Source organism: Ammospiza caudacuta, chromosome 22, assembly GCF_027887145.1.
Source record: "Ammospiza caudacuta isolate bAmmCau1 chromosome 22, bAmmCau1.pri, whole genome shotgun sequence".
Lineage (NCBI taxonomy): Eukaryota > Metazoa > Chordata > Aves > Passeriformes > Passerellidae > Ammospiza > Ammospiza caudacuta.
This window is the reverse complement of record NC_080614.1, coordinates 2,462,501-2,489,283: the sequence shown is the minus strand read 5'-3', so window position 1 is coordinate 2,489,283 and position 26,783 is coordinate 2,462,501. Positions and strand designations below refer to the sequence as shown.

Here is a 26,783-nt window from a genome sequence, read left to right as displayed (position 1 = left end):
TGCAAGTCTGGGGCAAGTCTGTCCTGTTTCCCAGGACCCCAGGAACCTGGGAAAGGAGAAAATCCAAACGCTGAGTGGCAGGAAAGAGCAGAGATGAGATTGTGCAGTCAAACAGCAAACAGCAGTGTCTGGAGGGCAGGATGCTCACAAACGGCACAGCCAGGGGATGAGCACGTGTAAGCATCAGCAGGTGTAGAGAGCAAAGCCTGGAGCACTAGGATTGTTGGGACACCTGGGATGAGTGGGACACTGGAGACCACAAGAAAATTAAGAGCACAGAGCTCACTGGTATGCAGAAGGGTCCCATAAACTGCCACTGGGCAGTGACCCCCTCGTGCAGGTGCTCTGCACTGGTTCTGACGGGTGCTGTCAGACCGTGGCACAGTGCGAGCTCCATGCTGAAGGAGCAGCCCCCACTCACCGAGTTCTCACCATGGCAGTGGGGTGCAGCCAAAGCCAGCTTTGCCAGAAGGCACAGCCCCCTCTCCACGCTTCTGCACCCAGGGGCTCTGCAGTGCATTCATGGAGCAACAGCGCTATAGCACAGCCCCAAGGGCCAGTTCGGGACTTTTCTGGTATCTAGAACCTGGCACAGGCTGCCCAGAGAAACCAGGGCTGTCCCATCCCTCCAAGTATTCAAGGCCAGCTCGGACAGGGATGGGAGCAACCCAATCTGCAAGCTGCAAGTAGAAGGTGTCCCTGCCCCACTGACAAGGGATGGGATGGGGCGAGCTTTAAGTTCCTCATTCCTCCAACCCAAACCAATGTGTGATTTTACCATTTTTGGGGGAGGGATTCCCCCTTTTTTTTTAAGCACCATCACACCAAGTCAGGTCTGTAAGTGCTGTATTCCAGCAAGGGCACAGCCAAGCTGTACCAGCAAACAGCTCCTGGAAACACACTGGGCCAGCACTAGAAACTCCCACCCCTCTGTGGCTGCCCATCATTCTCCAATGTGACTCAACTGCACCCTCATTGGTTTTTTTACTTCAACTTTTCTGCTTTACCCCACCAGCCTGTATGCCCAAAGAGTAAAGCAGTCATTTTTTTGCCAAACCTACGAAGACTGAAAACCTTTAAAACACCTAAGCACATATGGTAACTCTTTAAGACCTTTATTAACAGATGCTTGCAGTTTGACTTGAAAAAATCAGGCGTATATTTCATACAAATTAAAAATGAGGTTCTTAAAAATCTCAACGTGACCAGATATGAAACAATTTACAAACTTTTAAAGGTATATTGAGAAAAACCAGGCTTTTAAAAAACGCGTTTATCATTTCCAAAAAGAGAATTCTTTAGGTAAAAATAATAAAAACCCCATGCTGCATAGATAATGCAGATAGTTCTAGTAATCTGGTCAACAGCAAAAAGCAAGCACTTAAGGTCTTCAGTTCCAATTCTTTTGTTCATTTCTTATTGCTGGAATTTCATTTTCTTCTTCATTTCTTGAAGTCTTTTCTTTGATGACTAAACTGAAAAAGAGGGAAAAAAAGGCTGATCAGACAGGTGTCAAAGGGTTAAAGGGGTGCTTTTTGTACCAAGGCTCACCTGCAACTCAAAAATTCACCCTAAGCTGCCTGACACAAGCTCACAGCGCAACACTCACCGGATACTCCTTATCCCCCACAACCACACCAGCCTCCTTTGCCACAGGGATCCCTCCCGTCAGGGGAAGGGCTGCTTCCCCCAGGCTCTGCCAACATTCAGCCACTGCTCAAAGCAAGAAACTAAACCCAATATTCTCCAATGATACCAGACAGCAAGAGGAACAAAGGTGACTTTGTCATATTCTTCTGAAGCCTACATTTTAAGAATTCGTCCAGGAGGTGCTGACCACAAAGATGAATACTAGGATACAACAAATGTTCACCAAAAGTGCACAGAGATCACTGCAGCACAGTCTGGACAGTGAGTGAATGACCCATCTGCAAGCAGACCATCATGAAGCAGTAGAGCCCATGCAGATGAAGTCCCCAAGCTCCCACAGCTGGGAGAGGCTGCAGCTGCTGCCAACACTGAGCCACCTCGCAGCCCAACTCCTCCAGCCCCTGTCCATCCCATCAGTGTGGCCACTCAGACTGCTCCCACTACAGCCTAAATGCTTCTTGCACTTTCCTGCCCTCCAATAAGCAAGGAACAAAACGAACAGGATACACACACGGGTGACAAGAAATGCAGAACAAGTAGAGTCTTGGCAATGAAAATATTCCCAAATTAGCAGAACTGTCTCTCAGGAGTCAGCACCAAACAAGCCTCAAACACAAACAGGTTCCCTTGCAACTAACCCAGCCTCTGGCCCCTGCCCTGCACACAACCCTTCCAGAGTCCACATCTCAGTACTGCAACACAACTCCCACGTGCTCTGACAAAGCCACAATTTCTACCAGTTTTTTCAGCGCTTTGATTAGATAAACAGCTGCTCCTGAGACACTCCTGCTAATTCTGCATCACCTTTGTAGAAATGGATGCCAAGGTCTCAATGCCATCCACCTCCCTGTAAGGACTCAGCTCAGGCACTGATGGAGCTAGGTAAATCCCAGCATGTAATTCCCAGCTTCTCCTGACTACTTTCAAGTCTTTACATTTGCACTGCTTGAATTTCTGGGTGAGCAGAGACTGCTGTACACTTGTACTACTGCACACAGCCAAGATTTTAAGTGTAACAGTATTCCATCAATAACAATTGAAGCTTGTAACTAAGTCTTCCTAATTAGTCAGCATTGATGCAACAAAGCCTCACAATTCAGTTCTGCAGACACAATCACAGATCAGATACAGCATGCGTGAGCAAGAAGAGTCCAAACACTGTAAGGCACAAATAAAAAGAAGCCAACAAATGGCATCCCCAGGCCCCTGCCACGCACCCGGATGATGGTAGAGATGTTAAGCCGGTATTTACTCAGCCCCGCCCTGCTCAGCCTCGGGAGCGGACGTGTTCTCAGCTGGTGGTTCGGCTGTCTTCGTCTCTTTGCCATCTTGTGGTTTAGGGTTCTCTGGGCGTCTGCGTCGGTAGTTGAAATTACGGCGGTACCGACGTTGAGGTGGCTGCTGACTTTGGGTTTCATCCCCTTGGTTCTCTTTATCTTCTTCATTTCCATCCTCTCTAGGCTGTCTTTGACGAGGAGGACCCCTGAAAGTCAAGCTAGGCTTTAACTATGCAGCACCTGAGCATCGCCATGTCCCGGCTCTGTTGCTGAACAAGGCTAAAACCAGCAGCTGATCTGCAGCATACCTGCGAAATCTCGGTCTGTAACCCCGGTACATGTTTTGCCTGACTGGTCTGCCGTCTCCTGCACCCTGGTTGTCAGCACCCTGCAAGACATCAGGCCACAGACCTCCTCAGCCCCAACCAGAAATGTGCTAACTCCACAGCTTGTCACTTTGTGAGAAAGGAGCTGGAAGGTCGTCAGTTCAGTCAAGGTGGACAGCAGTTCTAGGGAAGAGGTGCACACATGATGGAGAATCCTCCACTTAATCATACAAACTGGAACACTCTGGTTTTTAGAAGCTATAACATGAAGACCTTCAGCTACTTCATCTCACGCTACTGCCAAACCTTACCAAAATCAGCTGGAGTACCTACAAGAAGTGTCAAAAGCTGCCTCCCATCACCCTGCTCCAAAGCAACCAAGCCCGTTTAGCGTCACCTGTCAGGCAAATGTTACCTCCACTATCTCTCCCTGCACGGGAGGGTTGGTGTACTGTGGACGACGCCCGTAGGGCCTACGCATATAGTAAGGTGGGTACCGCCGCCTGCGATAGGGACGGCGTTGCTGGGCTTGGCCTTCTGGTATGTTCTCTCCTCCTTCATTCTTTTCCCCACTCTCACTGTTCTGGTAGTTCTGCTGATAGTTGCGTGGAGGACCCCTACGACGTGGATATCGTCTGTAATGGTTACGATCTGCTGCGTATTTACTGCCCTGCACTGGAACTCCACCAGGTCCTGTGACATTGGCTGCCTCCGCACCCTAAAGAGTGGAAACAGCATGAGGGAAACAGTCACCATCCCACCAGCTACAGCATAAGTCTAGTACCGAGCAAAGATTTATTACATCCACATTGTGAAGAAATGAAAAACCATTCACCTCCTTGGATGTCACCAGGCATCAACTCAAACCACAGGCACCACACCAAAGCCTGCAACCTGAGTTTTCCGTGTGCGCTCTGACACCCGAGAGATGTGTTTACCTTTTCTCCCTCAACCACATCAAACTCCACGGTCTCTCCATCTCCTACGCTGCGGAGGTACTTCCTGGGGTTATTCTTCTTTATGGCAGTCTAACAACACAACAGTGCAGGCACAGCATAAGAATACAAAGGAAGACTTTTTTTTTTTTTAGATTACTAAATATTCAAGTTTCTTTATCTGAGGAGAAAGACCTGTACTTCTGAAAAAGCAATTGAATAATTGGGAAAATCCAGGAAGTCATAAAATGTACCTGTATTATGCTCTGGACTATTTGAAATGTGCAACAGTTTTACCATTAACTGGAAGCACCTGTCAACATGCTGTCTGCTGGCTAAAAAGGCAGTTTGAAAACAAAGAGGAGAACTCTCACACCACACACTGGCTAAAGCACTCCTATAATCACAGTTTAAAAATCAATATCACTATGATAGTTATACATTCCTCTGATGCCTATACATCAATATATCACAACCCTTCCAATCACCCTCTTGGATTTCCAGCCCTCCATTATTTCCTACACATCAAAGGACACAGCAGCTTCTGTGTTCCATACTCTGTAAACATAAAAATGGCCTGGTATCAAGAGATCTCCTCCTCCAAGGCTTCCAACACCATAGTTTCTACTACAGGTCTAACCAATTAATCCTAAATCTACTCCAGTTGTGTATTGCACAACAAGGATTGTTCTTTTCCATGCATCAGCACCAGACATGCTCTGTATCAGTGGCCCACCTGTCAAACAACATTACTAGAACAGACTCAGTTTTCAGTGCTCTGCTGTACTGGATGACATCTTCAGCAGACAAGTTAATACTCAATGCACACCTTGCTCAGGCACGTCCTGCTTATCAAACACTTTAAATGAAGGGCAGTAACAGTGTAACAACTTTAATATAAACACCTGCCACACAATTTGATTGGATTTCTTCTGCCCAAATTGTACAAAATCAATGGAAAAACATGCCCACAAGTCTCAGTAACTTTAAGGAAAGCCTTATTACAATAAGCAGCCAGTCCAACCGCTTTCTGTGACACCTGAGGTATGTAACAGGGATGGAGAAAAGCATACACAGCTAGACTTCTCAAACAACCCGATTTCCTTCTGATTAGAGCCCTATAATGGTTTAATTGTAAAAATATTACACTAAAACAAATCATTACCAAACTGTTATTTCAGAAACATAGATACCAGCTACATGACAAGTCCTGTAACACAACTAGTAAGTCAAGGTCACTTACAGGTGGCCCTACTTGCCCATTGGGTCTGAAATCCTCTCAGGGTATGTATAACCAACCTCTCACAAACCAGTGCCTCTAAAAGCTACTAATTCATACAAAGAACAAGCATGAAGCTGAGAGATTAAAAAACAAAACGCTTTCCAGGCATTGTTTTCCCCTTCCTTTGTGTTAACATCAGCAGCATATCCCTAACTTGAGACAAAAGAATGATTCCTAAATGCCAGAGTAAAGCAGGCTCCACTAAGAATTCTTTGTGGTCTGCTTACCAAGGAGATCCTGAGCCAGAAAGGGCAAAAAGCAAACTGCTGATCACAGCCTCTCAATTAGACAAAGAACTAAACCAAGGCAAACCTGCTCCATAAAGTAAGACACAGGTGTGGTGTGCACTCCTGGTCTACTTTCCAGAAGCTTACCTATTTGCCACACATTGTATCTACAGATACATATCAGTTAAATTGAAAAGCCTGTACTAAAATGCTGGTAGACTTCCACGGAAAGCCTAGAACAATAAAATCTGTAATTCTGCCTAGGAAAAAAAAGTTTCATTGTCACTTCATCCATAAGTTCAATTCTCTCCCTGCTGCAAGCTATTCATTTAACTTTATCTCCAGATGCTTACTTAACCACTGTATGAATCCACAAGGTGACTGAACTCCAAGCAGTTACCCCCAAGCCCATACTAGCATTGAGTGCAATTCTCATCACTGTACAACCTCAGCCCACTTGGCTGATGTGCAAAACCCCAAAGTGCAAGCAGGCTCTTCCAGCAATGCAACCAAGAATCAGTTGTTTGTGTTCAAGTAACAGTGAAAAGGCAAGGCTCTTCCACAGCTTCAATCCTACTTAAATGGGTCAGGAACAGGCAACTTCTGAGAGAGAATATGTTTCAGTTTCAAGGAAATCTTACCTGATGGACAAACACATCTTCCTTGGTGTCGTTCCTGCAAGACAACAGGAAATTGAACTTCATTAATAAAATGCACAGTAAATTAAAAATTCAGTTGTTTAGTACAAAGGCAAAATATGCAGATCTATCATAACAGGCTTTCAGCATTACTCCTCAACCTGCTCTCAACTAGTTCCTTTTAGCTTACTGTGTGTAGCAAAGAGATCAGCTTACACAAAGTACGAAGCACATGCTGAAGGCATGCGTCAGTGAGGCACATTCCTCCTCACTGCACACCCCTCCATCCTTCACATCCCATCACCAGAGCTGTTTGAACACCTGACAGTGACCACTCACTCCTTCCAGCAGTGCTCTGTGGGAGACTGCCTACTGCAGCTTTTGGAAGCAGCTCTGCCCTTGCCACTGCAGCCTCACTTACAACCCCTCAGCGCTTCACTTACCTGAGGAGCAGCAACACCAGCTGCCCGTGAAGGCAGCACACTTGGTCAAGCCTCAGTCTCCCCTCTCAATGAACAGAAAAGAGCTCAGGTCTCTATCTGTAAGGACCCAAGAGCACCCATCCTTCAGCGTGGCCCTGGCAGAGCTTTCGCAACTGCCACGAGCCTGAACAACCACAGCTCAGTGCCAGCTTCAGTCAGAAGTTTCTTTTCTGCTCTGAAGAGGTACAACAGAGACAACCTCGCGCTGGTGAGGGCTGCACAAGCCATCTCCCCCACTCCCGAAGCATTCCAGCTCCCACCACACCAACCCACCCTCACTGCAGTGTTAAGTTTCATTACAGCATGGAACAGCCTGAACCAACAGCAAAGTGGCTTTTATTTCCTAGTTAAAGACACAAGTAAGCTTGTGTGAAAACATGCTCTGAACTGAAGTGCTCATGGCTAGTGGTAACAGAATACTCGGGATGGTTTTTAGTAAGATAAAGCCAGGTGCTCCTTACCCCGTCTTTAAAAAGTGAGATTTGACAATTAAACTCCTTCCAGAAACCCCATCCAAGCTACAGCTTTTCCATCAGACATCACCAGTAAAAAGTCCCCTTGTTTCCTCTTGAAATTGATGCCTACAGACCACAAAGGTTACTGGGAAAAGGCAGCCAAAAAGCAGAGCCATTCCTTTGTCATCTCCAAAGCCCCAAGAAAGCAGCACTAAGAAGCCCTTGCAAACCCACAGCTGAATGACTCTTCTTCAAAATAAAATGCCCAAAATGCTGAAAACCTCCACAAGAGAATGGTAACATGCTTCTAGTAAAAATGCTGAGCACCTCCTTTCATCCTCAGCTGAAAAACGGTGGTAGCAAGTGCTCATCCACAACATGGACGCCCTGTACTTTTGTACAGGTTCAATTTTGGACAACCAGACCAAATACTTGTTTTTAAAATCCATTTGCAAAGCAGTTTCCATTCAAGAGGACATCGGAGTTTTGGCTGGACAACTAACAAGGTCACACAGAGCTCAGTGAATCAAGTGAAAAATACACCATGTCATTTTTACAGCCTCATGCCACTGGCAACATCACTCCCAATGCTGTTTTCCAGCAAGCACATCTGGAAGCAGCAAGCATGCTGTCACATGTGGATGATGGAACAACAGGACCATCACTTTTTCAAAGACAATTTGGAAGGGTACAAGAGAAACATCCATTTTGAAGGCCAAACAAATAATTGAACTCATCTTTGCAACTATGCCACTCTTCCATTCACATCTTTTATCCACTAAAATATATTAGAAAAAGGGAAACAGGCAAGCAGACAGACTATGAAGATGCCAAGTCCAGCACAGCACCAAATACCGTGCCAGACTGTGCAGCTCCAGCTATGGCACAGACCAGGCCAGCGGCCTTTGCACATCCACTTGTTACTTTGGCAAACACAAGAAACAACCATCAAAGACCCAGAATTCAAACTCCTTCCTATTTTGAAACAGAATCACACCTCTAACACTAAGAACACACAGGAAACACCTGAAGTGAGCATGCAACTACATCAAAGCTCGTTTCAGTTCCATAGCCTCATTTTATCTGAAAGCAGACCTGGCTAAAACAGAGCCGTGCAAGGGCAGGAGCTCCCCACAGCTTCCCTACAGCCAAGCAAAGATTCCAGAGCTGAGGAAATGTCCTCCCCTTCAGTTACCAGCCTCTAATCTCTTGATAATACCAGATCATGCTGGGTTTCTCATTACAAATGGCAACCTCAGGGATTAAACAGCTGCCAAAGTAATGACTGGGGAAGCTGCTCGGATGTCTCAACTAGCTGCTGCTGCTTCCTTGCTTGACTGACACCACAGAACATTTTCACTGCCGAGGAAACAGGAAAAGCCTTCCCTCGAGGTGGGGTTTGTGGCTGGGATTTGGGAGGCGTTCCCAAGGCCAGCGACACAGAAGCTCTCAGCACTGGTGACTCCTCAGCACTGGGAGCTGAAGCATGGCACGATGAACAATGCCAACTGGGCAGACTGGGAGGCAAGTTTGTAAAGCTGCAGACACAACACCAATTCAGGAGCTTGACAGACAATTTAGGCTAGTTCATAAAGTAACAGGCAGTTCAAAAAGGCAGTGTTTAAACCAAACATAAATTAAAGTTCCAATAATAACACTATACTTACTTGCCTAAAGGGAGATTTTCCAGTATGCAGCCTCATTCTGAGACTGGGAAGTTTAAGTACCACGAATTAAGGGAAACAGCTCTGGCAACACTCCGGGGAGGTCCCCCCAACTAATGGGGCCAAGAATTGCCCATTTTTAAGAAACTTGTTTGCAGAGCACTTCCTCTCCTTGACAGGCCTACTTCAGGTACTTATTTAATTCCCACAGCGTTCAAATTATTCTTTCACATCAACCACTGTCATAAAAAGAATCTTCTAGGCACTTGTTTCATGAGACCAGTCCATACACTCGAGTGTGGCAGTAGACTGTGTGAACTGTGCTCCTTTCGCTCATTTTCCTGCTTGCTGGGGGTGTCCTCATTAGAGCGTGTTTTAACTACCAAGTGCTAAAAGCAATTTTTGCTTGCATTGACTGAACTTCATGCAGCAGTTTAAACAAATACTGTGTGTGCTGACAGTCAGTGTACTTTTATATCCTTAAGGGAAAAAAAAAAAACAACCCAAACATCATAAAAGGATGGATCATAATGTAAGACACATCGCCGTGAAAACAGACTTGCTTCGAGAGCGCAGCCCTTGCCTAGGTTAAAGGAGTCAAAAGCCAACCAGGCAAGCCCCGAGCAGGTCAGAAACCCCGGGGTGGAGAAAGGGCGCATCTCACCAGCTCCTTCTACCAAGGAGGGCGAGAGGCGGCAAAGGCACGGCCGCCCCCCGCCCCGCCTGTCACCGCCGCGCCCCCTCCCCGGGCCTCCCCGTAACAAGGCCCCGCGTCCACGCGCTCACCTGTTGATGAAGCCGTAACCGTTCCTCACGTTGAACCATTTCACTGTTCCCAAAACCTTCGTTGCTGCGGGAAGGGGCAGAGTGAAGAGGGGAAGGAGGGGAGGGAGCGGCGCGTCAGGGGCACGTGGCGGGGCGCGCGCACAAAGGCCCCGCGTGGCGGACATCTTGCGCCGCCCCGCCCCCACCCGGCACGCGGGGCCGGCGGCGCGCGGGGCGGCGAGGGAGAGGGGGGCGAGCAACGGCCCCGCGCGCGCGGGGGAGCGAGCGGGGACACGGGCCGGGGGCGGGGAGGGGGCGCGCGCCGCCCCTCGGGGGGGGAAGGGAGCGCGCGCCACCCTCAGCCACGGCGGGGGAGGGGCAGGGGATCGGGGCTTCCCACCCCACTCCGGGACCCCGGGCTGCCCTCACCGATGACCTTCTTGTCCCCGCCAGCGGGAGGCGCCGCCGAGGCCAGGCCGCTGCCCCCGTTCCCGGTCCCACCGTTTGGCTTGGAGTCGGCGGGGGCGGCGGGGGCCGCCGCGGGGACGGGGGCGGCGGGCGGCTGGGTCTCGGCCTCGCTGCTCATGGCGGCGGCTGTTCGGTGCGGACGGTGGTGGTGACTGCTGTTTGCGCCGCCTCCCGCGGTGTGATGGTGACTGAGGCCGGCCGTGGGGGGGCTGCTCCCTGCTCCGGGCTCGCTGAGCTCCGCTCTCCGCTCCCGATACCGATCGAACTGGCCACAATGGCGGCGCGCACCGGCTAGCCACCCCGCGCGCCCCGCCCGCACGCGCCGCAATTCGCCACCCGGGCCGCCCGTTAAACGGAGAGCGACCCTATTGGCCTTTCCTCAACCCGCCCCCGCCCCCCACCGAAAACCTATTGGCGACGACACCTGCCTTTCCTCAAGAGCGTGCGCCCATTGGTTGCTTCGCCCGCGGCTGCCAAGCTAGCTTTTCTCACCGGCCGACCCGGGGTCCCCGCCCCCGCCCCTGATTGGCCGTTCCGGCCGCCGCTCCCGCCCTCAACGGGCACGAACGGGGAAGTGCGCGCGCCCATGTGGCGGCGGCTCCCGTCCTCCGCCGCCTCCGGCCCCGCTTCCGCTCGCCGCCAAGACCCAGGGCAGCGCGATCCTGCGGGCGGCCCCGGCCCGAGCGCTCCAGGGGCGCCCACTCCCGTTAGTGATTGCCACAAAGGGCCTGGGAACGTTAAATTCCAGCGGAAAATGACGGATTTGGAGCCGTGTCAGAGCTCCCCAATCCACGTACGGACACGCAGTTACAGCACTGAGCTGACCCGCGCGGGTTCAGCTTTTCCCTAAGCATCCCATCCTTCTCTTGGAGGGGCGGGGGCAGCTCCTCACCCTGAGCCCTTCTACCCACCCAGGCTGTCGGAAAGCATTACTGCTGGGTGCTTTTCCCTGCTGGAGCCTTTCTCCAACCACCACCTCTCAGCTCCTCTTCGCCTCCTTACCCCTATGTCTTCACCTTACAGTGCACCGGAGATGCACGACATCTCCTGCTGCATTCCCCAGAGGGAAGGTCGAGAGGAAAACCCCGTCCTTGTCCACCAATTAAATTTTTCTTAGGCAGCTGAAGAATGTGGTTGGTGGCCAGATTGCTAGCCCTGCTTTGGCTGTATCATTGGTCTAACATGGCAGGAGGGAAAGGTCATCAGCAAGCACCCAGAACATCTCTGGGAGATGAGCCCCCACTCCACCATTTCTGCAACCAACGTGTGTCCCCTTGGGATCAGCTCTCCCAGCACCGCACACAAATCACTGCCCTTGGCCATCCCAGCTCCCCGTATTCCACCCGAGCCAGGGGAGGGTCTCCCAGCTCCACCCACTACATCAACCTGTTAGGAACACCGCTCTCATCCTGCTCTCTTGGGAACTCTTTCACCTACTCTTCAAATCAGTTAATGAAGAGAAGGGCTTGAAAACAATAACACAATCCCACAAGGATCTGCACCAGGATGATGACCTGGATAAAGAAGCTAGAATGATGTAAAAATTGGATGCTGCTTGGTGACTGTCACAGTTTTGTATGAGAAAAAAAAAACCAAACCAAACACTCTTTTAAAAGTAATAAACTAACAAAAAATTTAAATTTAATTTCTTTACATTATCAGTAAAAAAAAAAGTTATGAAAGAATATTCTAAAGAGTTTAATTCTTACTACTTTTTTCTCTTAATTACTGTTAATAAAATTTTCTTTATACCCTTTTAAAATTTTAAGCCTACTTTACCCTTCTCCTAATCCTATCTTCCTATGTCACAAGAAATAAGTATGTAAGTAATTAGCCAACACTAAAACCCATCACACTCACCAACATGTTAATTTAAAAAATTTCAACATTAAAGAAATCTTAAATTAACAAACCAAAACCACTACAGTGAATCACCTGAAAAATAGTCTTCCTATAGAATCAGAATTAGGGAATACACCAGGCAGTCCCCCATGAGGGAGGAAACTCCAGGGAGGAAATCTGTGGGGATGTCTCAGGGCCATGCACCTCCAGCCGAAACCGTGGGCCCCAACAATGTCTTTGGGGGGTCACACTGTGGGATCCAGAGGCAACTCAGACCCTCAGGGAAATGCACAGGCCATCAGAAACACCATCTCCAGCTGCAGCACCCACAGCTGGAGGAAGATGCTGGAGCTGAGAGGAGGTCCATCATCTCCGCTACAGGACATTCCAGGATTTGCTACATACAACACAAGGGCGACATCTTCATGGGAGAATTCAAACAAAAAATGTGGTTTTTGAGAAGACTTTCAGCCAGCAGGTAAGGAACATGGCACAGCAGCTGGAATCCTGGACACTCCATGTTGAAGGGAAATATAATGGGATGTAATTAGCTGTTGTAACAACAAAGAGGTAGTAACGGATTTGCCACTCTTAATTAATCTGGGGAAGCTCTGTGACCCCTGTATGCAGGAAGTGAGGCCAGCTGATGGCAGTGGTATAAATATATCAGGCTGAAAAAGTGCTGCTAAGCCTGGATGAGAAATAAACTGGTTTCCCTGGTGAAAAAATGGTGAATTTGGGTACCAGCAGCCAGTGCAAACCCCAGCACAGCACTGCCAGGCATAGCTCTCTGAGGCACCTGAGCCAGCCTGTTGAGAATCTTCAACCCTCCCCTTACAGGAGAGCCTTCTGCAAAGCCTGTGTGGGGCTGGGGAAAAAAGGACTGGGGTGTCTGTGTCTCTTTTATCACTGATGTGCTGCAGGTACAAAGTGATATGCCTCAGGCTGGAGAGAAGTGAGTGTTCTCAGCTGCTGTGCAATCCTAGGAATGAGGACATAGGAATCCTGACAGCCAGAGCCTGCTGACACGATTTCAAAGAGCCATGAGAGAAAAGAGCACAGCCAAGCCTGTGGAAGCACCCTCATGTGCCAGAACAGACTCTGTCCTAACTCTCGTCAGGTGCTTTACCTTTAAACAGCTGGATGAAAAGCTCCTGCTGGAACCCAGCCCTGGGCAGGGTGCTGGCTTGTCCCCTGCCAGGAGGGCGAGCTCTCAGCCCTGTTCTGGGAGAAGAAAGACAGCCTCAGCTGCACTCTCCTCGATACACAGGACAAGCAGCCCCAGTTTCATTCCTACAGCATCACCATTCTGGTTTTCCCATATGACATTCTGGTTTTCCCATATGACATTCTGGTTTTCCCATATGACAAGCCTGCTCCAACACCTCTGTAAGAACCCAGGTGAACCCCTCCTCCAACACGTGGCACATAGCACCTCAATGGCCTGGTGCTACCACGTGCTGGGGGAAGGCTGAAAGACACCCGCTTACATCAGAACTGTCCTCAGAGCACAGCACTCATGGTGCTGGAATCTGTGCTATACCAATTCCTCAGGACTCAGAAAGGCTGTACACACAAAGGTTCTGGAGATTCACAAGATGCCAAGAACCTTTCTGCCAGCCAGGCAGCTGTAGTTACCTGCCGAGTGAAAGAGCTGGTGCATCACAGCTCTGCCAAGCTCCTTTCACCCCTTCTTTCTCTCAATTCCACGCAGTAAATGCTCCTGACTGAACCAGCCAGGGATAATACATGTTGCTGAAGATGTTACAGCCCTTCTCACCTAGAAAGGAATCCATTCCCACTAACGTTAATTGATGTGCACTGCACGTGTTTAAACAATTCTTTATTTACATTTCAAAATGTAAAAAAAACAAAAAGAAAAGGAAAAAAAAAAAAAAAAAAAAAAAAAAAAAAAAAAAAAAAAAAGATGCCCATTATTAAATAATTTCAGGAGGACCTCAAGAGGATGGATCTGGCCTGTGCAGAAGTCTGGGGCAGTAGGTGAGCTGGCTGGAATTAGAATCGCACAGAGCCAGCACAGGTCTAATCACCAGTAAAGGAACACTGAAAGGAAGAAGAAACAGGTAAGTCTAAATGCTGGACAGCCATTCCCAATAGATCCTACAACAGCCAGGCTGTGCAGTGACGCTGGGGGCCACACAGTGATTTTAAGTGCATGCCAGCTGCTACACACACCAGCTTCCATCATCCAGAGAACTCAGGAGCTCTCCTAAGTCTGCCTGCTAGGCAACCCATCTACTTCTGAAGTTAAAAGCAAAAGTGCCTGTTTCTCCCAGCTGATTTTCAAGGATCTTGACAAGTAGCTGATGTGGCTGTGTGACATCAGGCAATGCAAAAGCTGTTCTCATCTCCAGTCAGATGAGAGACAGGAGAGCGCAGCAAGGCTGCAAGTAAGTAAGGTGGCACCAGCCTTGCACCTATGAATGAAAAGCTTCCAGGCTCAAGCTGGGCACTGGCCAGAGATGGAGTACTCCAAACCAAAATGATAAGAAAGTCTGGGACTGAGTACAGCCCTAAAGGGAACCCGACCCCTCAGCACAGCTCTGCAAGAAAAGGAACAGCCTCGCTAGCAGGCTTTTTTCAAAAGCCTGTAAATGCCACCAGAAGTACCAGGGGAATGGAAGAATCATTACATTCCCTGTTGTCACTTCAACAATTAGCAAGAGCTCCAAAGAGTTTGAAGTGCTGCAGGTGTCTAAGACTTTATTACAAAAGAAGGAACATTGTGGACAATTCCAGTTGCCTTTAGATATCATTTAATGGAAGGTCAAAAACTGTGAGTATGTGCTTTTGTCCAAACTGCCTCCTGAAATGTGGAAAAAATCAGCAACCAAAAGGCTAATACAGCAGATTTTTGACAAGCTGAAGCCCAACACACTGAAATCTAGACAGATTTGTTTAAATACCTGTAGTTTTTACAGTAAATTGAGCAGACAAATGGAAACAGAATACTTACTGTATGTTAGCCTGAGACTATTGGTTTAACCAAAATGAAGCCTGAATAACAGTAAATAGTGGAAACATCTCTCTTCAGATAAAGACAGTGGTACTCTTTTCAAGTCATGGTAAGACTATGCAAAATGGTATTCCTTGGTCCTTCAGTAATGCTGGTCCTACAGCTATATTGAGCAAGGAGGCTTAAGTCCTCCCTTTCTCTTCTCCTTTTCTTGATCCCTGCCTGTCCCACCCATGGATAATCTGCTTTTTGTAGCTGTTGGAAAGTTCTCCAATATGCAGGTCAAAGTGAGGCTTCCCACCAGCTAGACTGCCTGGGTAATGCCAGAGGGATTACTGCTGTAATTCCCTTTCATCCACTTTCTACAATCGAGGCTTCAAGGCAGCCTAGCCCAATCCAAGAAAAAGCTCCCACAAACCCATCTTCTCCTCAACTACAGCTGCAAAATCTTATCCCTGCTGTGCTCCCTCTGGTGTTTGTGCAGCTTGGAGGGAAGCCAGCTCTGGGACTTCAGCTGACAAAAAACAAATGCTGTTAGAGAAGCACTTTCTGGTCTTTCAATGAGCTGACACAGCTCTCTGCAGGTTCAAAGAAATGTGAAAATAAATCAAGAGAAAAGTAAGAAGCAGAGCAGCCCAGAGTTCATGGCACTGTGCCTGTGAAGATTGAGACTTACCACATTGCTTCTTCATCGCTTCACATTTCCCCACACTGAGAGATCACAACTGGCAACTTGGGTTTGTTATTGGGACCTGTAGGCACGTTCTGGGGACAAACAAATACAGAACATTAAAATTTATAAAAGCACAGCAAACTCAGGCAGTGACAGGTACTGGAAGATTGGCTAAGAGAGATCTCTGTAACATGAGGAACAGGGAATTCCAGACACAGCTCTGAGGAGCAGAAAAGCACCATTACACATTTGGCAACAGGCCCAGCCATAAGCTGGTGAATTCCCTCTGTAAGCAGAGGTTTGGAACACAGACCAGATGCTGGTCCTTTGAATTGAGGGAAGGAATAGAGTAAGAACTGGAGAGCTCCTCATGGACATACTTGAGGCTGCTCTGGCTTTGATACTAAAAGCAGCTGCCACAAGCAAAACAAACCTGTGCTCACACAGAAAGGAAAGAGACCGTGGCAAAGAAACCCTCATTCTGAACCTCCTGATGTGCTAGACTCAGCTGTTCTCTGAATCTCTAATTTTCCTTACTTTGGTCTCACTGTACCGATACCCAAAGCAGGCTCACCACAATGCTCCAGCAGATTATACCATGGTACTACTCCTTCCGTGTAACCTTGTCTCAAAGCCCAACAGCTCTGTGTTGTGCCCCATTTTCTAGATTAGAGACCCTTATGCACATTATCCCACATGTGTCATGGAGTCAATGCTGGCTGTCTCAGAGAACTTGCTGCTATTTGTTAAATCTACTCATTATCCTGCCATGACACCCAGGCCTGATGTTGGCAGCAATCATCACCTGGACTGTATTTATCTTCAGCTCCGGGAAGCCTATCAGGAGATTAGCTTAAATTTTTCTTATGAAACATGATCATAGATCAGCAGAACTGATGATTTTGCATCCACTGAATAATCCCAGTCAATGGCAAAGAAGTGAGATGCTTTACGCTCTTGTCTGAGCTGCTGATGGAACAACTTTTTAATTCAGCCTCTGAACAAATGCAAAGCAAATAAAGCCAAGAGCACAATCCCCGCTCAAAGACTATCACAGTCACAAGACCCTAGCATTTTCAAAGCCAACTCATATGACAGCCTGTGTTTCAACAGATTTCCTGCTACATTATAATGATGACAACCAATAATGCCAGTTATCAACACTGGTATTCACTGGTATCCTGTAAACAGACAGCAGGACAACTCTACTTAATCATGTACATAACTTTCCAATGCAGACATTCACAAGGAAGTAGCCATATTCAAACTTACTTCAATTTTTCTCATGACCAACAGCCCATCGACAATTTTACCTAGAATGAGAAAATGTATCCACTTCAATATGGCTGATTTTTACCTTTGTTCCCCACCACTCATCACAGGTACACAAATTTTTGTCCTTCCTGAAAAGCCCTGGGCAGTGTGTAGCTACTGGGCACTTCAGGATTTGTTACTGATCTCTAAACTCATAAAGGAAACAATCCCTCTTCAAACATTCTCCACATTCAGCACAGATTAAGTGCCTCTTCCCACCACAGGGGTAGTGTGTCTAGAAATTTGGGGGTTGAGACCACCAGCTTAAGACTGGTCTGGAACTCCTACAGTTCAACCAGCAGTAAATGCAAGTTAGCAGTTACAGTTTCACAGAATTACTGTCCAAAACTCGGGTGAAAGCTCAGCCCTCTCTGATAGTGGAGAAGAAAGGAATCCTTCCGCTCATCTGTGCCCTCAGCACATGCACAGTGATTTGTGCCCAAATACAGTACACTGAACACTGATCTGGATAAAGGCTAACCTGTGAAAAAGTGATTCATTTCAACAGTGATCCAGCAGGTAGCACAGATCCCTCAGATAGCACAAGAGAGGAGGGAAGAATGAGCAGTCGATACCCAGAGGTGGCTGGGCACTGAACAGGCACCCCAGGGAATGATTACAGTCCCAAGGCTGCCAGAGCTCCAGGAGAATTTTGACAGAGTTCTTAGGCACAGAGTGGGATTTTTTGGGTGACCTGTGCAGGGTCAGGAGTTGGTCTTGATGATCCCTCTGGGTTCCTCCCAATTCAGAAGATTCTGATTCTCAGTATTTCTTTTAACAGCTTCCCTGCAGGGATGTCTGTGTGCTGCCACTCCAGGACTTTTACTGCAGGTACTCACCGAACACAACATGTTTCCCATCCAACCAGTCACACTTGGAGCACGTGATGAAGAATTGGCAGCCGTTGGTACTCGGACCGCTGTTTGCCTGGGGGTTGAGAACAGCAAAATACAAGTATACTCTTTCAGACTGAACAAAACTGAAGGCAGACACATAAAGAAGAGGTGTTATTTAAGTATGTATTATTTTTAGCTTATTGCTAGACAAACCAAAGGAAACAATACACATCTGCAGGAGACCCTGTGCTGGGATGTAGCATGTCACCACACCCAGTCACACCAGAACTCACAAGCGCCATGTCACTCACTATTTATTATACTTCTACAAAGGCGTGCTCAATACAAAACTGTGCCAAAGTCCAGGCTTTAGAGCAGACTCCTGAAAAAAGGCTGAACATTTTGGTGACGAGTATTTATTGGCTGCAGCATTACCCTGAGGAAAACTGAACACCAGAAACCAGGGCAAGAAAAGAACCCAGCTGATTTCTGGTTTTTGTGAGGTTTCCTCAGAATACAAATAAAAAACTTTCAATGGTCATGATGAGAAAAGTAACAACTGTATTGGCACAGGACTCACAGGAACTTTGGGATGCAGATGTGAAATTTTATTCACACCCAAGTACAAAACCCCAGAGCATTTGCACTCTGTTAAGAAAACATCTCTGGAACACTGAATGCCACTTGTCATATTGACAACCAGGAGCTACTAAAGCAAGTTTCTGTCCTGATGAGTGACCTGGTCAAGTTTTCCAGTTGCAGGACTGCAAAGGACAGGGTCATTTTGGCTTTCTAGTTAATGCTAGCCAGCTTCAAAAGAATCCAGCTGGGATCCATGGTTCCTGGGATCCCAGGTTTGACCCAGTATAATGACTTCAGAGCCATGCCACTTTAATACAAAAGTGGCAATACTGGAGTGAATCCCTTCTCTCACACCACAGTACACAAGCTGCTTAGCTGTGCCATGACATCTTATTGGGCCATGTTTTCAACATGGATGAATGACTAACCCAAACTACTAATGTCCTAAGTGGTTCTAAGGGCAGAGCAGCTGAAAGAGCTGAGGAAGAAGCAATTGTGGATAGGAACACTGAAGCACTGACTCCATTTGCTTTCTATTCCAAAAGCCCGGGTATTGTTCCTACCAGACAATGTGCAATAGTTGCAGTTTCTCCTACTATGTTGAATAGGAAGGTCTGTATTAAAAGATACCATGGTAACACTGCTGTGGCTTTGGAACTCCCCAATGTCTCTGTTTCATCCTTACCAAGGTCAGTGTTTGATAGCAGTATCAGGAAAGAAGAAAACACCACCAACTCACCACTGTATGAAAACTGCAAGAATTAAGCTCTTCTGAAAGCAATCAAGCTGAGCCTGTCCCAGCGCTCCAACAGGCAGCAAAGAAAGGATGCTGCAGAACAGGACTATTGTGTTACTCAACATATTGACCTAAAAGTAGCTGCTTGACTAGCAGCTACAAAGCAGACCTTGTACCCAATGGCAGAGATTCTGCTGCCAAGCAAATACTATATACACTTAGGAAAAGGGCACAGAGAAAGTTCCAAAAGATTTTAGTCTGTAAGGTCATTATTTTATACTCACCATAGAAAGCAGGCCAGGAGCAGAATGTTTCAGCTTGAAGTTTTCGTCTGCAAAAGGACCCCTGTATATACTGGCTACTCCAGTGCCGTCTCCCTGCACGACAGAGGTACCCAGTCAGCTACAGCATTTGTTCCGTAGCAACTGCTACAGAGCAATTCAAATTAAAAATTAATTTAAAATCTGTAAGCAAGAGGAAAGGGCAAAATGGACTTTGTATTGCCATTTACATACACCAGCAGTGAACACATTCAGTGTTTCATTTCAGAACAAGAACAGGAACCAGTTTCTAACTACACAGTTCATTGTTCATCATTCATATACTGGCAGAAGCCCATGCAGATGGTAAGTTTAAGCCTCCCAGAGTGAAGTGGAGGCTACAGATTGCTTGGTACAGACCCATCAGGACTTGGAAGGGAAAAAGCAGGAGACACAGAAGTATGGGATGGTGTGACAAAGAAAGCAAAAGTGGTTGCATGGCAAAAGTTGGCTTACAGTGGTTTTATATATTTCACCTTATTTTCTGTGACTTTATTGGAAATAGGAAAGCAATCTTTCTGTTCCACAAGAACAGTTTCTAAAATAAAGATCTTCTGTTTATGTTGTACTTTCTATTAAGTCCTTTTGCTCTACTTGCCCAGCCCTTGTTTGCTTCCCTCCTGCTCTCTGTAGTTTAAGTAAACTTTTGGCTCTGAGAAAGAAACCTGCACCCTGTTTCAGGGGTCAGTGTGACTGTGCTTGCTCCCCAGGTGGCTTTGTAATAAATATAACATATAAATTCCAAATACCGGAGCAATGTGTAAAGCTTGTTGAGATGTAGTGGAAGTAATACAGTGCACTGGGACATCTGAGCAGTGTGAAGATTAGCAACTACCACGGAGTCTGGTGTTGCTGAAACACCTGCTGTGTGGTCATTTCTCTAAGAGACTTTCATACCACCAAGTTTTATATTAAAAAAGTTTTATTACTTCCCTCATATTTTGAAACACATCCAAAAATAAAATCATTTTACTGGATCCTAGAACAGTGAAGAGATCCTGTGGCCCATCAGCCTTACTCATATGTTGTGCTTATCCCCATGTCAGAGCATGACCACCATTGTGGGTGCAAAGACTTTTCTATTTTGAGAAAATTTAGTAACAAAAGGCTAGTTTTGATTTAAATGACCTCTTACATTACGCACTGGGTTTTGTACTTAGGGTTTACCAACAATGTGAATTGAAATTCACAGAGGTGTTTTGTCTGGAGGAGGTCCACAGAAGGGGGAAGGAAAACAGGGCAAACAAAATTTTTCAAGTTTTGAAAGCTTCCAGGGTTTTGGCAGGTTATTGCAGAGAGAAAATGTTTTGGGAAGAATGTGTGTTTGCCCAAGGCTCCAGATTTGTTTTCAAGTGGTTTATTGTCCGTTGCAGTAGGATGGCAGCAATGCTATGAGGATAGCTCCAGTTACTACTGGATACCTCAAAAAAGAAAGAGAGCCCACAAATCAGCACAGACCCTTGGAAACAGTAGCATGTTATACCACAGAGGAAAAGGACAAAAAGAGTACAGGAGTACATACATTTACGAAGTCACCTCCTTGGATCATGAAATCCTTTATTACCCTAAAGAAGTAAAACAACACTTAGTTAACAGTCTGTGAATGCTGCAGCCTAAAATCTACAACAAATACCAATTAATGGTTGATACGAGGTCATTTAGGACTCATTGCTTTGGAACAGGGACAGCGATTACGCCACAGACGCCGTATCTGACGCGGCACACGAGAAGCAGGGGATTCCTCCCAGCGGGGAGGACAGCACCCCCAGGTCCCCAAAGCCACAGAATTACATTAGCCATGATCCGCAGATGTCCCCAACACCACTAAACAGCTCATGGCAGGTCACAAAACCCCGTATGTCTCAGGCTGCCATTCAGTATCAAAACAAGAGTAGATGATTTACCTGTGGAAAGTGCTTCCTTTATAACCTATAGGGACGCCATCTTTCCTGCAGGGAAGTGAAAAGGAGAATTATTGCAACCTACTAGACATCCCAACACAAAATTGTCTCAGCAATTCAGAGTCCCAAAGGGTTGCTGTATACATTAGCAGCTGCCTTGAAATACAGCCAAGTACCGCAGCCTCTCAGTTGCTGCTGTTGGAGGCAAAAAAACCCCTCAAGTGGGCTCTGCACATGAAATGACTGTTCCCTGCAACACCCACACCATCACCTTCACAGGATCCCACTGCAATGTGCAGCATGAGCAGGTGGGCTTTGCAGATAGGGCTTTTTAGAGTCACCTGAGCACAAAAAGTCATATCAGAAAGAGAAACCTGCCATCTCTGTGAGTTTCCAGCCCCTCACAAATTCCTCAGAGCAGATTTCTCTTCCATTTTGTACTAGTGCAACATGAAAAAGTTCAAAAGAAACCCTTTCTACCTCACCCAGCCCTGTTTCTCCAATGGGACACTTAAAGGACACTTAAAGCGGGACACTTAATCTACTTACCTGAATTCACCTGTACAAAACTGCCTGGCAAACAAAAAGAGAGCAGAGTGTTAGGTGCATATGAACTCTGAGGGCTGCACCAACAGGTGCACAGGATTTTCCTTATTGCATCAGAGATGTTCCCAGAGAAACAGGAACAGGAAATGGTAACTCCTTCCCCCTGACATTTCAAAACATATTCTGTACTCTTCGTAGTGAGGAAGTCAGAGAGTTAACACCAAGGTTGTAAGAAACTGAATGTGGGGCAGGCACTGTGTTTGACAGAGACCAGGGTATGTCCATGCCTCCAATGGAAGTGGGATTTCACATGGTGCACCCCTCAGTTGATGGCAGGAGAACTGGGTGGCCAGGAGACCTCCAGCACGGCACAAGGCACTGCCTTGCATGGAGCAAATCAGGAGGCTTCACAGAAGAAGCAGAGGAGGACCCCTTCCAGCCAGACAGGGTCCCCTGAGAGACCAGGATGCCACACAGCATCTCTGAGAACAGAGAGACAGAAAGTAGGTGAGGCAGTTTGGGGTGGGCGTCAGCTAATCAGTTTGCCACAAAAAGCCATTCTTGCACCAGAAAGCCTTTGCAGTTTCAGTCCAGGCTGAGCTGCAGGAACGGTAGCTGCTTGTTACCTGAAGTTCTCTGCTGTTTTGGGTACAACATCTGCGAACAGCTCAATCTTCATGCGGCCGACCTCCTGAGGAGAGGAGGGCCAGGTGAGTCCTCCAGGTCCCCTCACACACAGACGCCCGCCGCCCGACCCCAGGCACTCCCACAAATCCGGTCACCTCATTCACCCCCATTCATGCCCACCCCTGCAGGCTCCTCCTGACGCAGTCCTTCCCCTCTCCCCTGCGAGCCCTGCCCGACGGGCCCGGTGACCCGGCAGGGCCGCACCCGGCTCCCGGTACCGCCCCTCCCAGCGCTTCCAGGCGCGGCCCCGCAAGCCCCACGTTGAACCCCGCCCGTGCTCTCTCATCCCCCACAACACTCCGACATCCCCAATTATCCCCACAGTCCCTCCCCGGGCCGCTCCCCGTCCTGGAGCACCCCCACCTGCCCGCCGATGGTCACATCGAAGAAAACCACGGGGTTGTTGGGATTCGCGGCCAGCGCCGACATTGCCACTGCCACTGCAGGAAGCGGAAATGGCGGCGGAAGTGGAAACGGCGACGAAAGGCGAGACGGGCGGGAGAGGGACTGAGGCTGTCCGGGACGTGTGGGATGTGTGTTGTGTGTCCGGACCGCGTCTGTGGTATCCGGGTGGCGTCCGGAGCTCCATCCTGCTGGGGCAGCTCGGACTGCCCAGAGTAGACCGCTGCTCGGTTGGGAAGGCTTGCCCGTTCATCTCCCTGCCCCTGGGCACGCTGAACATGAGCCCGGATGGGCAAGGAGGCCCGATAGCGCATGGGATGTATCAGCCACGGCGTGGCCAGTGGAACCAGGGCAGTCAGCCCCCAGCTGTGGTGAGGCACCTCTAGTCCTGGGGTCAGTTCTTGGTGCTTCTCTACAAAAAAGACATTGCGGGGCAGGAGTATGTCTGGAAAAGAGAATGGAACTGTGGAACGGTCTGGAGCACAAGGAGCAGCTGAGGGAGCTGGGGGGACTCAGCCTGGAGAAAAGGAGGGTTGAGAGGACTTTCTTGCTTTCCACAACCCTCTGGCAGGAGGATGCAGTCATGTGAAGGTCGGGCTCTGCTCCCAGGGAACAAAGGACTGGACAAGAGGCACTGTGCTCAAGTTGTTGCAGGGGAGGTTCAGGTTGGACATCAGTAAGAATCTCTGTGGAAAGGCTCATCCAGCCCTGGCAAGACTGTCCAGAGTAGTGGTGGAGCCCCCATCCCTGAAAGGGTTTAAAAGCTGTGTAGATGTGGCACCTGGGGACGTAGTTTAGTGGTGGCCTTGGCAGTGGTGGGTGAGCAATTGGTTTTAATCCTCAGGGTCTTTTCCACTAATTCCACGATGGCAACAGTTAGATCTGTGCTTGTTTTCAAGGTCTGATCAGCTGAACACTGCCTTTGAGAGGTTTACAGGACATCCTTGAATGTCCTGACTTTGTCAATGTGCTTGAGCAGAAGTCATGCTTTCTGTGGCAGAAAGATGAGCAAGGCATGTAAACAAGTGCACTGCAACTTTTCTGCTTGGAAAGAGACCTTTCCGGGACGAGAATTCTGATTTGGAAATTGTTAGGTATGCATTTGTGGAAACCCAGGGCACTGGGAATATTTCCCTGTCTGCTCTGAGGTGCCCTGACCCCCAGGAGAACACTGACTAAACTGGGCTTGTGTAAATTTCCAGATGCATGCTCTCTGAGAAAGGCCAGCTGTGAAAAGGGGCAAAATGGATGTCTGGGAGCATAAAGATGAGTCACTGCCTGAAAGGGACAGACATGACTGGAAAACAGTGATCTATTTTCCAAAGCCTTGTGCTGCTTCAGTCTTCTGCCTGTCATGTCAAGTGTGCCAGAAAATGACAGGCTTGAAGCCGCAAGGAGACTGCAAGAAATCAAGGAGGTGGAGAAAGCCCACACGCACTGAGGAGGGGGAGATCTTGAATAGAAGCCAGCTCGACATTCCATCTCCCAGGAAGTTCAGGGCACCCTCTCCGCCAGCTGGGACATGGCCATGGGAACCTGCTCGGCTGCTCCCACAGGGAGAGAAAGAGCCTCCTGATGGCAGAAGCTCGGGGGAGGATGGTGCAGGCGTGGAGAAAGGGAACTTCTTCATTCATCCTCAAGAGAGGAGGAGTAAAAAGTAGCACCAGTTGCAACATTGCAACAGTAGCCTCACTCTTCGCCAATGATTTCAAGTGCATATAGCTTCTGTACAGACCTGGTCAGTACTGGTCACCAAGCTTCCCAGCATAACCTGCCAGTGACCATCAAAGGCTGCAGACATCTCAGGAGAAGGCTGACCATTAAACCTGACATTTATGATTGAAACAATAAAACCATCAAGCCGAACCTGGTCCCATATGGTTGCTTCTGATTGTTCTATAGAGAGTTTGACCGTGCAAGAAACAACAGGATTTTTTAAAATTTGTTTAACTCAAGACTTCCTTTATGAACACTCCCTTGTTATGTAGAAAGGTGGGAGCTTTGTACAATTGTATTGAAAGAGCGTGCAGAGATCTCAGGGAAAAAGAATTCTCAGGAACAGTGTCTCCAGGGCTCCTGGGTCAGAGGCTCAGCTCCCCTCTGAGTGGCTCACGTTCTGCCAGGTGCAGCACCCAGAGAGAGGTATCTGCAGGAGACAGGGAAGCCCAGCGACTGCAAGCATGGACACTGACAGTTCCCATCAACAGGGCTGTTTGATTAAGCAGGTGAGTTTCCACTCTTTTTACTCCTTCTTTTGGTGAAGAAATTGGTTTCCTGGCAGACTTGGGCAGTGGAGTTTGATTAAAAAACACAACACTTCACCTTGAAGATGATTCTGCAGTGTCTCATACAAGCTGCAGTTCATATACCTTCTGTCCTATTTCTCAGCCATCCCAGAAATCACTTTCTGAGGCAAAACCAAGACAAACATTTAAGCATTTCTTTTCACAGAAAGTATAAAGCACCCACTCCCAAGCCTACTGTGAAGCTCACTCCAAAATGAGGAATGATCTCCACTGCCAGTGCTTGGGACTGCTGTGCCCTCTGGCAATTAAGTCCAATGAGAAAGGTTTTGGGAGTAGGGGATGTGAGCAGGAGCAGAGTCCAGATGAGCATCCAAGTGCAGGGATCTTTCTTGGCACTAGTCACATTCTGTGTAAAAGTCACTTCTTCAGCAGCCCCGGAGAAGGGGAAAGATACTTTACTATAGAATTACCAACATAAATGATTTTATTATTTAGCTACATGTATTGCATCTGCATAAACCATTTCTTTGTGCCTTGTCCTCTTACCTTCTCAGGCACACATGACATCAAAAAACACCCTTGCAAATCATGTAAAAATTGCACTACAAGCCAGGTTACTCTTCCCCATCATCTGTTCAACCAACAGTGTCTCTCTCCAGGGCCTGCACACTATGAGTAGCCTCAGTTTCCACTTTCCATCTTTTTCACGTCCTCTGTCTTCTCCTGTCTCCCTGGGCTCTCCTCTCTGCTGGGCACTCTTCTCAGTCAGTCCCTGACCTCCCAATGCTTTTCACTATAATTGTGCTGGCAGATGTTACCTAAAAGCACTATCCCAGCTTGGTGATCTGCACATTTTCCTCTTCTCTTGCTGCTGTTTGATGCATTTTTTGGATCTTATGAGCCCTTGTGCCCTGGTTCCCTCCTGCTGTTAAACCCGGTTCATGCAAGAGAAATGACAGTCAGTGTCTCCTCCATGGTGCCTTACCTGTGTCTCTCTGATCTGGACAGCTGGTGGGAACCATCACAGCACCTCCTGGTTTGTCTCTGGGTGTGGAACGTGGTTTCTCAAGGAGAAGAGGGAAACTTACAGTAATGCCTTGGCTATATCCTGTTGGTAGAGCTGATTGGAAGGCAGCTCTCCAGGCTGCTGGTGAGGCAAGTTGGCATCAAGTCCCAAGGCTGGTTCAGGGATGCTCTTGAGTATAAGTGACACATTGTCAGCTCCACAGCTTCTATGGGTAAGCCATGTCAGTGCTTCACCACCCTTGCAGGAAAGAATTTCTTCCCAGTGTCCCATCTAACCCTGCCAGATAACAGTATGATGCCATTCTCCCTTTTCCTGTCACACCACCTTGTCCCAAGTCCCTCCCCAGCTCTTCTGGAGCCCCTTTAGGCACTGGAAGGGGCCCTAAGGTCCCCCTAGAGACTTCTCTTCTCTGGGCTGAACATCCCTGGCTCTTAGTCTGTCCCCAGAGCAGAGCTGCTCCAGCCCTCAGAGCAGTTCCATGGCCTCTGGACAGCAGGTTCACATCCTTCCTGTGCTGGAGAACCC

At 48.0% G+C, this 26,783-nt stretch overlaps 3 protein-coding genes across 6 annotated transcripts in view; all 3 read right to left on the bottom strand.

Annotated features, from left to right (window-relative positions):
* Positions 1–1,094: 1,094 nt before the first annotated feature.
* Positions 1,095–10,444, bottom strand: YBX1 (Y-box binding protein 1). Of its 3 annotated transcripts, none has more exons than XM_058818624.1 (8): positions 10,131–10,444; positions 9,723–9,786; positions 6,339–6,372; positions 4,192–4,281; positions 3,669–3,971; positions 3,236–3,315; positions 2,868–3,145; positions 1,095–1,475 (listed from the first exon to the last, which is right to left on the bottom strand). In XM_058818624.1, exons 1-7 carry the CDS (start codon positions 10,285–10,287, stop codon positions 2,899–2,901), a joined length of 975 nt encoding a protein of 324 aa, XP_058674607.1. In that variant the 5' UTR covers positions 10,288–10,444; the 3' UTR covers positions 1,095–1,475; positions 2,868–2,898. The 3 variants fall into 3 exon arrangements, with proteins under 3 accessions (XP_058674607.1, XP_058674608.1, XP_058674609.1); XM_058818625.1 differs by having other exon boundaries at positions 1,095–1,470; XM_058818626.1 differs by having other exon boundaries at positions 2,868–3,133; positions 10,131–10,443.
* A 3,495-nt stretch (positions 10,445–13,939) lies between these two features.
* PPIH (peptidylprolyl isomerase H) lies at positions 13,940–23,030 on the bottom strand. Of its 2 annotated transcripts, XM_058818737.1 has the most exons (10): positions 22,947–23,030; positions 22,523–22,587; positions 21,900–21,923; positions 21,354–21,398; positions 20,972–21,014; positions 19,414–19,506; positions 17,815–17,902; positions 16,934–16,974; positions 15,665–15,753; positions 13,940–14,075 (listed from the first exon to the last, which is right to left on the bottom strand). In XM_058818737.1, exons 1-9 carry the CDS (start codon positions 23,010–23,012, stop codon positions 15,685–15,687), a joined length of 534 nt encoding a protein of 177 aa, XP_058674720.1. In that variant the 5' UTR covers positions 23,013–23,030; the 3' UTR covers positions 13,940–14,075; positions 15,665–15,684. The 2 variants fall into 2 exon arrangements, with proteins under 2 accessions (XP_058674720.1, XP_058674721.1); XM_058818738.1 differs by lacking the exon at positions 21,900–21,923 and having other exon boundaries at positions 22,947–23,022.
* A 2,036-nt stretch (positions 23,031–25,066) lies between these two features.
* Positions 25,067–26,783, bottom strand: part of HIPK4 (homeodomain interacting protein kinase 4) — an 8,945-nt gene continuing 7,228 nt past the window's right edge. Inside the window, exon 2 of the mRNA XM_058818534.1 lies at positions 25,067–25,131. Coding sequence (XP_058674517.1) covers positions 25,067–25,131 — 65 coding nt within the window. The remainder of the gene's footprint in view (positions 25,132–26,783) is intronic.

Coding starts and splice junctions, on each gene's coding strand:
- YBX1 (XM_058818624.1), bottom strand. CDS start 10,287: ATGAGCAGCGAGGCCGAGACCCAGCCGCCCGCCGCCCCCGTCCCCGCG. Junction 9,787..10,130: donor CGGGGACAAGAAGGTCATCG/GTGAGGGCAGCC, acceptor CCCTTCCCGCAG/CAACGAAGGTTTTGGGAACA. Junction 4,282..6,338: donor AAGATGTGTTTGTCCATCAG/GTAAGATTTCCT, acceptor TTGTGTTGTTAG/ACTGCCATAAAGAAGAATAA.
- PPIH (XM_058818737.1), bottom strand. CDS start 23,012: ATGTCGGCGCTGGCCGCGAATCCCAACAACCCCGTGGTTTTCTTCGAT. Junction 22,588..22,946: donor ATGTGACCATCGGCGGGCAG/GTGGGGGTGCTC, acceptor TCCTCTCCTCAG/GAGGTCGGCCGCATGAAGAT. Junction 17,903..19,413: donor CTCCTGGCCTGCTTTCTATG/GTGAGTATAAAA, acceptor CTCAACCCCCAG/GCAAACAGCGGTCCGAGTAC.